The 13627-nt window shown below is 46.0% G+C and overlaps 1 protein-coding gene across 4 annotated transcripts in view; it reads right to left on the bottom strand.

Moving 5' to 3' along the window:
- Positions 1-13627, bottom strand: part of DGCR2 (DiGeorge syndrome critical region gene 2) — a 73819-nt gene that overhangs the window by 46580 nt on the left and 13612 nt on the right. For 2 of the 4 annotated variants that reach the window (XM_066609831.1, XM_066609832.1), the window contains exon 2: positions 5633-5665. The exons of the other annotated variants lie outside the window; for them this stretch is intronic. In XM_066609831.1, the coding sequence (XP_066465928.1) occupies positions 5633-5665 (33 nt within the window). The remainder of the gene's footprint in view (positions 1-5632; positions 5666-13627) is intronic. 4 annotated transcript variants of the gene reach the window in all.

Genomic DNA, 13627 nt, shown 5'->3' with positions numbered 1-13627 from the left:
CCCATGGCAACAAATTCCACAGCACCATGACACCATCAGGCTGTGATGACTAAGCCCAAGCCCAAGCATTAAAGTTGGGCTTACTTTTGAATAGCATGCTTAAGACCAGACTGCCAGAGATAACTTTTCTCACTGAACAGACGACAGCAAGCAAAACCGTTCTGCGCGATGCCTCGAGCCGTCTTCGTATATGTATTTAAAAGCATCGTTCTACACCTTCATGCAAGCCTCAGCACGATGTTCAGAGGCATTTACTCACGGATTCAAAAGCTTAACTGGGACACAGCAATGAAGAATAAGGGTTTTTATTTTTTTGTAACCAAAGGAAATCAAACCCAGAAGTCTGCTAAAGTCTTAACAGTTTTAACTCATCCATAACCGTTTTAAGGCAAGTCACTTTAAAGTCTTGTGAGTCTGAAATACCCCAGTGTACTACATGTTATACTCCAAAACTAAAGGGAGGGGAACACATTTTGAAACAATGGTAAAAACAGTAGCATGCACACTCAATTCTTAAAGCTTTACAGCACATGGAAGTCATCCATTATATGCACATAGTAAGTGAAAGAGGATCGTCAAAGAAGTTTCAAAGCTTATTCAATACATATATTTACTCAGAAATAAATTCAGTGGGATTTAGACTCCCAGGCCAGTATGCTTAGGATTTGAACCTCATTGCAGAAGACCCAGGTCTGGTAACCCAATTGGAAAAGGTTGCTCAATGTTTCCCTAGACTGGACACAGGGAATATGGACATAGAATCTAAACATACAAGCTTCGGAGACCCAAGGCTGCCTTTGGAAAATGTAACTTCTCTGCCACACAGAACCCCCGTGCAAACTCAAATCACTGAAGGGCAAACTCTTCACAAACAGACTTCCCCAACTTGACAAGGTGAACTTGAAGGTCTACCATAAAAGAGAAGGGTGGCACGAGAAAGGATCTGAAGGTGGCCCTGCTCCAAGCCAGCTGATCTCATAGCCCTTCAAGGCATTTGCTCTGTTCCATCTGAATTAAGAGAGGTTGCCACAGTGAGAACCTGCAAGGCAAGGAATGGATTCCTGTCCAGGGTGAGTTTGCCACATGTATTTTCATCGCTCAGAGCCTAGATCATCAAGTGACAACTCAAGAGCTAAGCAGCCATCACTCGGTGATCAACTGTATCACATGCTACCCAGAAGCAGTGCATATCACCATATCCATCTTTATTCAAAGATGCCAAAGAAGCACACACAGAAAGTTGCCAGATACCGAGTCAGACCCATTAGCCCGTGCAGCTCAAGATCTCCTATGTAAGCAGTTCCCAAACTGTGTGCCACAGCGGCAAACTCACAGGGGCACTGCAGGATGACCCTGGCAGCCTCTACTTCCCATCTTGGATAGTACGAGATCTCACACTATCCAAAATGGCAGCACCTGGGAGAAACTGGAGGAGGCCACCATGAAAGAAGGGCACCATGACCACAATAAGCTTGGGAGCTGCTGCCCTATATAGACAAGAAGCATCTTCCAGAGCTTTCGGCGAGGGCTTTTCCTGGCTGTACCCAAAACCTTCTGCACTCAAAGCATGGGCCCTCCCAGTCCTAACACAGTTGATAAAGCGACTCTTACTGACCCTGGTTTGGTTCACAGCCTTACAGAGATACTGCCTCAAACCTGTTCACCTGCCTGTTTCATGCCGCATTCACTGATGATACAACAGCACATATTCTACAGATTAAAAGCGGATTTAAAAGTAGGGTACTACTTTTAGCAACCACCACTCTTCCTAGATGCCATCTTTGCAGGTACCACTTTTCCTCCAAATACAACTGCCACCCACAGATGCTTGCCCCATATTTATCCCCGCAGCAAGGGATAGGCTCCCCCTGGTTGCTGCTGCCTCCCACTGTCTCCTCTGCCTTGCATCCCTCTTACCAAAACTCTTTTGGAGGGCCAGGTTGCTGCACAGTCACACCTAAGGGCGCACTGCTGTTCCATTCCTGGGTAGACCAGACCACACAGAGCATGTAATCCCTATGGCAGTGGCATGAAATAAGTACTACCAGTGGCAAAAGTTATAACTGGCAGAAATGTATGGTTATATAGGTTCTAGGACAGTGGTTCCCAAACTCCTACAGGGGAGTTGGGAACCCTGTAAGACTTTGCGGGAGGGGCGGTGATGGTACCACAGCAAACACTGTGTCGCCACAACCAAGGGGCTTCTTTACATACCTGAGAGATAGCACTGACCTTCAGAGGGGGCTGCAAGTCCCCCATACCCTGCCAAAAGAAAGCTATGAAAGATTGCAGCGGTGCCATTACTGCCATCACTGCAGGGCCACTCCCCTTAAGGGGCAACTCCCTGCTTCTGGTTCCCATGGTGGATCGCAACCCACCAGTTTGGGAACCACTGCTCTAGAATCCTCAAGAATGACCACGCTAGCAAATCACACTAAAGACAGCACTTCCCAAACTGTGGGTGATGAGCTGATTTTTGGTGGGTCATGAAAAAGTTGCAGGCCAGAGGTGACACTGCATGGCATTCTGGGACAGCACCAGTCGATCACAAGGCATGCTGGGGCACTACCTAGCCAACAAAGTAGATCGCGGGCTAAAAAGTTTTGGAATCACTGCACTAAGTATTTTTACATCCCCTAAAGTAGAAACGGGAACAGTGACTTTCCAGGGACAAGGGCCAGAAACTACGTCTGCTCAAGCATATGCAAGTTAGCTGTCCCACTCCAAAATTTCCAAGCCATCCATCCTTTCCTTCAAGAAAGGAAAAATCAGACCCGGAAAACAGCTACCTAGACTCAACAAAAGGCGTTCGAAGCGAGCAACGGGACAAGGTCTGAAAGGGTTAACCGTCAAGTCAGCTTCTTGCATCTCAGGGCTGGATTTTGTCAGAATTGCAATTGATGGGACGAGCTTGGGGCATGTGGATTCTTCAGGGAGGCCTTCAGCAGCCTGAGAGACAGCAGGTTTCTTGAACAAAATCCTGGCATTTGTGCAAGTCGTGTCAAGTCAAATGTCATCCCCCAACTGTGAGATTCAAGGGCTCGCTTGAAGCGTTTGGAAGAGAGATCCTTGCAACCTTTTTCTTTAAGCCCAAACAAAGGCCACAGAAATGAGGTAAGGCAGTTTCACTGAAGAACTGAACTTAATCAAATGTATCACGGCCTCCAAGATTTATCGGGCAGATTAGCCAAAAATACGCAAAGCAAGGCTCTAAAAGGGGAGGAGGACTGGAAAGAACTTTGTGTGCACAGACCAGAATTCTCAAGGGGGCTCCCTCCCAAAGGTTCTGCGCATATCCTTGCACCTCAAAGGCCATTCCTAAAGGTGGGGAGACCCTCTGGAGTAACCTTACTATATCAGATCAAACATTTTCTTCCACAGCGGCCACCCAGAGGATGCTCAAGGTTTCAGCACACTCTTGCTATTCCCTTCCACCAGCAACCAGTATTCAGCAACATGTTGCCTCCAAAATATGGAGGTCCCATTTAGTTGGCAAGTGACAGGTGTAGGTCCCTGTGAATTAGTCTTATACCTTTTAACCCTCGTCCAAAAAGTACAGTCAAATTAGCCCAAAGAAGCTGAGTGGCGCAGGGTATTAATGAACCATTGATGAGTTCATGTTGCTCATATTCCTCAACTTTAGGTCAAACACCCAGTGGTACATCATGTTGCCATCACCATCGTGTCTGTTTATAAACCACAGTGCAGTGGTTCTCAAACATTTTAGCACCAGGGCACACTTTTTACAATGACAATCTGTTGGGACCCACCATTAACCTGGAAGTGATGGCCAGAAGTGGTGACATCAAGCAGAGGAAAAAACCCATACGACAAAATCTAATCAAACAAATTAAAAGTTTTGCAATAAGTTGAAAAACTGTTTCAAGTAAAGAAGTCTTATCCACACTTACCCGGAAGTAAGCCCCACTGATTATCATTAAAAGAATATACACTGCCTGTTCGAAGTAGAGATCTGTAACATTTCCCCAAATGCAGTCACATACCATGGTAACACGAAGTCCAATATATTAAAAATAAAAAACACATTTAAATGAATGGGGACCCACCTGAAATTGACTCGCGACCCACAATTTGAGAAACACTGACAGTACATAACTCCAACGGCATGGAACCATTTACACTGAACAGGGATCTGAAAAATTGGTATGCACCTGTTCGTATGTGCTAAAGGTACCACTCTCATTGACCCCATTATTTTTTCTGCTGGTACAACTCCTACACTGCCAGAAGGACAGAATTAATGAAAAGGTGGTTGTTGGGTTTTTTCCCTTTGAAGCTGGTGTCATGCTCAAGGCAACCCACCCAAGTTGTCGTTCCTTTGACTTACTTTGGGGTACATCTGACCCTGGATTAGTAAAGTATACTTTTTGTTCTGGGCAGGCATTAAAGCTGTCTAAGCCTAAGGCTAGCATCACGTCAGTGCATTTCATCCCTTAATTACATTTTGTGTATAGTACTATTTTGCCCCGATCTGGCGCCAATTCACTACTCTGGGTAACCCTGCAGCCGTCTGGTGTTATGGGAGAGGGAGGGAGGAGGAACTCTAGCCTCCTTCTCAACCACACTAATGGTTTTATAAACTTCTATTATCCACCACACTGTAGCCAATCAGTGCAACATACACATCACGCGGGTTCACAAACTTTGCCTTGGCTAACCAACCAGCCACTGCTTATGGTCGCTACGTGATCTCTTCCACGTACTCCAACACACAGAGACAGCTTGGGAAACAGTGAGCATCTTCTTCAATTTGGGCTGACAGATAGTGGAATCACTAGGGGTGGAGACAGCATTGGAGAGGCGACACCAAAATTACTGTATTGAAACAAGGTTGCACCACATGAGCCCAATGAAGACACCAACACTCCGCTGAGATCTTGTAAGATTTTGGCCTAACCAAGATGACGGGGGACCCAGAGAACCCAGAAACGGAGGCAGCGCAGACCACGGGTTACTGTACTGGGTGACATTAACCCTCATGACACCACTGGACACAGAAATGGTAAAAGAAACCAGGAGGCCTCCCCACTGCCTCAGAAGGTATTCCTGCTATGCTTTACCTTCTCATGAATGGCAACAGATACAAGACCTCGCAAGGGATGTGGGCAATGCTGGGTGCCCTGCTCACCAGAGAGATGGGAGCACATCCCTCCTACCAAGTGGATCTATGATGAATTAGCACCAAAAACTTCAGAAGTCCCTACGCACAAGTTCCTACTCCCTACGTGAGTCTACACAACCTCAATCCAGAATTCCTGTTCAAACCTGTGCCACCTGCTTCAACATGGGGGAAATACAAGCCTATTCTAGCTGCACGGTTTCACCTACCATGAAAGCAAGTCCATGCATGTCCCCCTGTTTTAAAATACACACACACACAAACAATGCAGCCGCTCAAGTCTAAAGACTAGGGAGGGTTCTCCAGTTAACATACAGATATCCGGTAAGCCACAAGGTTGGGAATATTAAGACTAATACTGGGAGGAAAGATGAAAAAGGAGGGCTTTCAGGGATAAGAAACAAAAATGTGGCATTCAAAGGGAGACAGAAGAAAAGACCATTGATTGTGTCCTCAGACCAGGTAATAGTTTGTCCAGAACAAAACACTCACCTGGAAGAAGTCTTGCCAGAGCTAGCCATGAACCTGCAATTTGAAATGTAAAAGAAAACTTACTAAGAGGGTAGGAGCGTACCACTATTAGTGTACCAATAAAACAAACCTAATGTGTACCAATACAAAAAAGGCCAAATGACCATTAGGGGTGCGCTACTTTGGTGTGAGGTACAGACAAGGAGGTGACACTCAGCTATTTCACCCACAAGCACACGACTTTTAACATCTCCCTGTGACCACTAACAACCATGTTTCTTACATCACAGGCTGAAAACTTTATGGAGGAAGGAGAGATGGAAGGCCACACTGGGCACAAAATGGGGATACATAAGAGCAGCGATTTTTAACCAGTATACCGTAGCACACTGGTGTGCCACAAATGGTTCGCAGGTGTGCCATGAGAGTCTGGGGAAGGTCATTTATTAGTAGGCCCATTGGGGGATGTGAGCCTCCCACCAGCAACATGGTGTGCCTTTGACGGTTTTGGTGCTTTGTTCGTGTGCAGTGAGATTAAAAGGGTTGAAAATCGCTATATTAGAGAGTAATTTCCATCTATCTAGTTCCCACCCATTACTCAGCATCTGCAAACTGGCCACTAACTAGGCAAAGAGGCATCTTTTTAAAGGGGTGCCTCTCTAACAATTTAGAGAAGAGCAATGCTTCCTATTCAACACAGCACCATGTTTTTCCAGTGTCCGTTGCCTTCCTCCTGCCTTTGGTTTACAGTGTGACCTGCTTCTGGACGGAGAACCATGTCCCCATTTCTCTGCTCTGTTAACTGCTTTCTGAGTTACCCCAAAATATATACTGCTAAAAAGCAGCAAGGAAAGCGCCCTACCGGTAGACCACAGCTGCGATACAAGGACACCTGCAAGAGGGATCTGAAGGCCTTAGGGATGGACCTCAACAGGTGGGAAACCCTGGCCTCTGAGCGGTCCGCTTGGAGGCAGGCTGTGCAGCAGGGCCTTTCCCAGTTCGAAGAGACACTTGGCCAGCAGTCCGAGGCTAAGAGGCAAAGAAGGAAGGCCCATAGCCAGGGAGACAGACCAGGGACAGACTGCACTTGCTCCCAGTGTGGAAGAGATTGTCACTCCCGGATTGGCCTTTTCAGCCACACTAGACGCTGTTCCAGAACCACCTTTCAGAGCGCGATACCAGAGTCTTTCGAGACTGAAGGTTGCCAATACAAAAAAGCAGTATAGGTATGCGTTGCTTAACAATGAGGGTAAGTTCTCCGAAAGCCATCACTAAGAACATCTGTCATTGTCTGAACGTAGAGTGGACGTTCGCAGCACCCCAGAATGTCTTGTGGTAGCCGGTATAACACCAGAAAGCCTTGCAGTGCCATCGTGTGCCCGCTGCAACCCACAAAAAATTGGGTCATGACGCACTGTTAGTGAACCGCAGCTCTACCACTGTATATGTGGCCAGCCATTGACCGATACATTATATAGTGCATACCTGTATATAAATATTCTAAATTATATATCATTTTATGACAGCTTCCAGCACATTCCTATGCACATCCACTCAGAAGTCCCATTAAACGCAATGGGACTGTCTCCAAGGTAAGTGCACATAGAACCACAGCCTTAGAAGCAAACTGCAGCTATCCAAAGACCTTTGAGTTTCTAGACACCAGCTGTACCTCTCACTTAACCAACCTTTGGACAGAATGTTGGAACAGAAGAGCCCTCAAACAGTGGAGGATAGGGCCAGTGCAGAAGGAACACAGTGGACGAGCCTAAGGCTGCAATTCTATACACACTTACCTGGGAATAAATCTCACTGAACTCAGTGGGACTTACGTCCAAGCAGACGTGAAAAGGTTTGTGGTCCAATAGTTTACAAAGCCAGAAAAATCTTATTCAAATCTCTCTCCAGCCACAAGTCCACAACATGGCCTTCAGCAAGCTACTTTTTCATGTACAACTGTGCAACAGCGCAAAGCTGTTGGAAAGATTACTGAGATCATGCACGTAGAAATCAATATGCATTACAATTATCTGAGGGCAACTTAAGGGAAATCTCCTTCCCATCTGGACCAAGCATGTACACATGCCTGAACTCCAAAGCGAAGGATCTGACAATTAAGACCCATAGGTTAATTTTACATCAAGAACACTCAACACATTCAACAGGAAAGCAGAAACCACTTGCAGGAATCCCAAATGCCAACATCATCCCTATGGCCTGCTGCAGAAGGAGAAAACCTGCTCGATTTGGGGTGCTGGAGACTGTGGCCAATATCACCGTCCTGCAAGATCACCGCAAGCGAGCACTGCACACATTCTTTGTAGACAAAGGAGGGACCCAGCATGGCAAGTTATTATATGACATGGCCATTTGGTGAAGCAAATGCAGGTGTATCATGTTTCATGTTTTTTTTTCCTAAAGCTTACAGGTATCTTAGTTTGTAAGATATTATTAAAGTCGTGTGGGGCGGCACAATGATAAATTGTAGAGCCCATCATTAAAAAAATAAATTGGAACATGAAAGTAAACCAACCCTTTTATTCTTGCATGCAAAGAGCTCATTAGTTTGGTGCATGACACAGAATCTGTTCAGTTAGATCACGAGCACAGGGCTCCCAACATCCTGTACCAGCCACGGCGGAAATATGAAAGGAGGGCAAAGGCTGCAGGTCACTTGAGCAAGGAGAATTCTGCAAGGGGGAATTTGCATTTTCTTTGCCACAACACAAATGGCAGAAGCCAAACTAAGGCCTGATTCAGATGCAACAGCCAACCCGCTGGTTTAGCTATGAGGTCCAAACTTCAGGCTCACGCAAATAGCCAGGTGCTTCAATTCAGTTCCCAACTTCTCCGTTCAAATCACAACTTCACATTATACCCAAAGCAGGAAGGGGATGAATCAAAACGGACAGAGAAGGAAGACTGCAAATCCGAGGCTCAGACCTGCCAGTGAAGCCATGGATTGCCTCTCACATTCAGACCAGCAATTCAGACACCACGCCGAACCACACTTAAGGAAACCATGGTCTGGAAATCAAGCAGCTAACTGGGTGAGAAACCACGGTTTGATATGGGTTTACAAAGTACAGTATGTGCAATTTTTTGGGTGTGATGTCTGAATTGACAAGGCTTTGCCTCTGGAGGATGCACTGCCACAAAAAGAGGCGGCTTTTGAAGGGGGAGAAGGGTTGAAAATGAAAACACAAACAGTTCTAAGAGACATTTTGCCTGCTGTATGGGATCTGAACCGGGTTCTAAAGCAGGGGTCTCTAAACTACAGCCCATGGGACACATCTGGCCCACCACAAGATTTTATCGCAGCAACTTAAAAGTACTTTTTCCCAACCCAGTTGGACAATTAACATGCACTGCCACACTCCTTTCCATATAGCCAGAGTGGTGTCAGCCTGGCTAACCCTCATGTTCAGTCACCTGGGCCATGTTCTTTAAGACCCTCAAACCAGAACTATTCAATATTAACCTCACCCTGCTAATAAAACAAATCCGGTTTCCACATGTTGACTTTTCTACAACGCCGTAGAACGACTACAGCGAGGAAATAGCATCATTTTTGCCCATGTGTAAATAGATAACAAACAGGGTTCCCACAACAGATCAGGCAGAGGCAGTGTGCCATGTTTTGCTTGCACCTGCCCTACGTAAGCAGTGCACGTTGAGCATTTCTCTTTTGTTCTGAACATGTCCATGTCGTGCTGACTGCAAAAAAAATCCAAGCAAGATGTATTCACTCATTTAAATTTCATTCATACATTTATAAAGTTGATTTTTTTCAGCTCACGGTGATGCGTAATATACACGATGTGGCCCTCTTACTGAAAAGTTTTGAGGCCCCTGTTCTAAAGCATGCTCTGTACAAAACAACGTTTGGGGCAATGCCTTCATTGACACTGTTTGAATACTACAGTTTGTTCTAGGAAGTGCACTTTCAAGACAGCTGCACATTTAAGAGGCCCACAGTGGCCCTTGAAAAACCTTGATACGTGGGGCTGAAATGGGAGGTATGGGGCTGTATGACATTTGCAGGTTGCCTGCCCCCATGTCAAGCAGTCCCCTGGTTCCATTAAATGTGTCTGGCCAAGCACTCAGCTACTTAAGTGCTTTCAAAACGGTGATGCTGTAGATTCCCTAGCTATAAATAATTATTCTAGATTGTAAAAAAAAAAAAAAAACCCTGTCCCTATGTAAGAGGCACCATTCATTAGCCTAAAATCTTATAGCAGCCAGGATAGTATCTGCAGGAAAATGAATGGAGACGGGGAAAACAGATCAGCTAGAATGGTTGGCTCAAGTCCAAAACATTACATCTATTAATAAATTTACATATGTTCCATAAGCAACAAGGCAGAATTGTTGGACGTCTGTTATCCCTTTTGTATTCCCAGGGATGATTTAGGAAAAGAGATTTTCTCGTTTGTTTTCCTTAAGCAAGTTCACTACAGTATTAAGAATAATATTTACATATTCTGGTGTAACGTAGTAGAGGAGAGATGGAGCTGCAAAAAACCAGGACCAGTTCAAATCTCTCCTCTGCCATGAACTCAGTAAGTGAGCCTAGGCAAGCCAGGACCTCTCAGTCTTCTCCACCTGTAATTTGGGGATAACCACTTACTTGGGGGGGGGGGGGGTTGCAAATAACAAGCACACTCAAAAAAATATATCTTGGATATTATCTTAAAGTCATCCTTACAGCTGCCTTATCAGGCAACACCGAGATAATGAGCACACAACACAGGACACAAATCGCTTATTATTTTCAACTAAAAAGAGTTCAAAACAGTTCACCTACCTAAGGAACAAAGAGGGGAAGACGCTGTCTCAGAGGGGGTTACACTTCAATAATAAGGTGCCTTCAACTTTAATATATATCACCCTATCCACTACTAACGTACAAGCATGCCACAGATATGGAAACCACGGGTGTGGGGCATGCTATTTAAATACTGTAGCAGGAATTTTTAATTTTTTTTTTACCAGTCCAATATACTGCTCTGCTCCAAGGAATGCCAACATGCACATAATTGTACGTACACACCCCTGGGAGAAGCAGGACAGCTTGAGGATCGAACCTTTTGAAGGGCTGCATATCAACACATGTCTCACTCAAATTTGCTTTATCCCTCCAAGACGCTCCCTCTGACCCTAATAATAATAATACAGGTATTTATAAACCACCTTTCTTGGTCGTCAGATTTCTCCTCAGACTTTAATTCAAGGCGGTTTACGCAGGCAGGCTGTTTAAATTCCTGTAGGGATTTTTACAATTAGAGAAAGGTTCTATCTTTCAAGAACCACACAACATTTCAGATGGAACTTTTGCGGTCTGTTATCACTTTCTGGCCTCCTTCCACACAGGCTGACAAGCAGCTCCTTCCAAAGAGCAGGTGGAATAACTCGGCTCAGCTTGTCAGCTGCTTCAAGGTCTCGCTGTTCATGGTGCCGGTGGCCTCGAACTAGCAACCTTCAGATGTTATCTTCAGGCAGTTGGAGGCTCAACCCTCTAGACCAGACCTCCTGCCCAGACCCTCCTGACCAGACCCTACAGACCCTGCCCAGACCCTGGGCAGACCCTGACCATTGACCAGACCCTGACCAGACCCTCCTGACCAGAGCCTACAACTCGGCCCCTTTGTTCCCAGGCACAAGGCCAGTACAGAGGCCAAAGGAGTGCCGTTTTGGGTGAGCACTGGAATTGGCAAGGACATCAGCAGGGTGAACGAAATCTCATGCTCCAAAAGCTTTGGGCCTCTCCCCCCTTTGCTGAAGACGTCCCTGCACTTAAACAAGGACTTTCTCACGAGGCAAAGGGAAAGCTTTGGCCACACTTTCCCTAATGTGAATGAAAGCAAGGCGGGGAGTAAAAAAAACACACCCACCAACACACACAAAAGCTGCAAGTTACATAACACCAAAGCCTTGATCCAACACCCCTTTGCCTTCCAAGTTACTGGCTGGCTAATGAACCACACTGCTGGGAAACCACTGCCTCGTGACAGCAAGTAAACAAGGAAACCAAAGTCGGGCAAAAGTGCTAGCAAAAGATTTTTTTAAAAAACCAAATGAAAGCAAACTGCTAAGCTCCACCTAAGACAACTTTAGAAGAATTGAGCCTTGTATCAAGCTGGGGAAGGGAGCTATCGAATACCACTTTCTTCAGACTCACATCTTGTGGTTCCCTCCCCCCATGCATTCAGCAGCCCTTTTCTATATAAATGCCTCTCTCTCATGAGGGCACGACAGTTTTGCTACCTGGTCAAGGAAAATGATTTATGGATGTGACTAGCTGAACACATCACACCAACTAAGAGTTTTCTGATGTGCACAGATAAACTTAAGAGACAGTTGCACCCACGGACTTCCTACCGTTGAAAATCTACAAGCCTCGAAGATGGATGCACACCTGGAGGAACAAAGTTACCATACGTTTATGCTGTACATTTGTATGCTTCGCTTTTTAAAAAATAAAAATACTGCCGACTGCTAAAAGGCATTTGATGCACTAAAGAGCTGTGGCTGCACCTGTGACCTCAGTCTGTGAGAAAATACGCACACACAATCTCAAGACAGGCAATCTGACTTCACCTTGCCCTGGCAGACAGCTCAGAATTGTTGACACAAAGCACATTGAGGGGGGAACCAGATGGCAAAAGAAAATGGGACATTGCGAAGACAAAGTCCCTCCCTTCCCCAGGCAGTCTGCAACTTGTTGATAAGCTTCTGGCACTGGGTTCAAAGTTTGCCATCAGATGCATTTTGATGTGTGAAGCCCTTATTATCGGGAAGTGTGTTGGAAATGCCAGAGGGGAGAAAACATCCTACAGCCAGTAAAGGGGCTGAGGGCAAAGTGGGGCTGAGGACAAAGTGGGTACAGAGTGGCCAACACCCCACAACTAGCACAAACAAAAGCTCCATAATTTGCATCATTTAGACAGGCCATGATGCAGGTTTTCTTGGCGCAAAAGGGGTGGAGAGAAGTCAGCCCTTTGGGATATCTGCAGCCTTGCTTGGGTGTCAGCTTCATTGAATTCAGCAAGATTTACTTCCTATTAAGCATATACAGAGGCAGGCTACATGGCTGCAATCCTATCCGAGACCCAGTTCCACCAAACTCCACAGGCCCTGGGATGCTATATGCAGGTATGAGTCATCCACCCAGTCCAGTTCGTTTTTGTTTTCTCTCGCTCTCTCTCTCTCTCAGTGGTCCACAATACTGGTTTGGTTTTTGTGGCTGCCTGTGAAGGAGCAACAGAGCTTTCCTGTACAAGAGCAGAAGGGGAAACACAAAAAGACTGGTCCCCTCTTCCTGCCGCTCCGCCAAGGCAGTCTGAAGGTCTGCAGCCAAGCACTAGCCAAGCGCACACAGCCCAGCCTGTATCCAACCTGTCCCCCATTTCTGCTCTCCCTCCTCTTTGTCAAAAGTCAGGTTGGAAGCTTCTCCAGAAGCACCCTGTTCCGATACTTTATTCAGGAACACACACACTGAAGGTGGTTAACATAAGGTTGCTATTCAGGGCACAGCACCAGGAATCTCTCCCCCTGGGAGTCTGCCCTGCCCAGCAACTCTTATACCCTGTATTCCCAATGGTGACTGAACTAGGTGCTATGTTACCCACCTGAAACTGGCGTGCGATCCACCTGGTGCAGCTATTTTCAACCAGTGTGCTGTCGCACATTGGTGTACCGTGTGTGGTCTGCAGGTGTGCTGCAGGAGTTTGGGGGTGGGTCAGTAGGGCTATTTGGGGGATGGGAGCCCCCCACCAGCACAGTGGTGTGCCTTGACAATTTTAGCGACTTGTCCGCGTGTTGTGAGATGAAAAAGGTTGAACATCACTGGCCTAGTGGGTCGTGACCCACAGTTTGAGAAACGCTGCAAAAGTTGAGGCATCAATTGGAAAGAAAGCTAACTAGAATGACTTAATACTACTAATACTGCAGTAGTCTACTAGTACTTCTACGATAAGTACTGCTATATGAATATTGTTAATATTTTTGAGAGAG

The sequence above is a fragment of the Tiliqua scincoides genome, chromosome 14 (genome assembly GCF_035046505.1).
Source record: "Tiliqua scincoides isolate rTilSci1 chromosome 14, rTilSci1.hap2, whole genome shotgun sequence".
In the NCBI taxonomy this organism is placed as follows: domain Eukaryota; kingdom Metazoa; phylum Chordata; class Lepidosauria; order Squamata; family Scincidae; genus Tiliqua; species Tiliqua scincoides.
The sequence above is the reverse complement of the archived record's forward strand: the minus strand, read 5'-3'. Positions and strand labels throughout refer to the sequence as shown.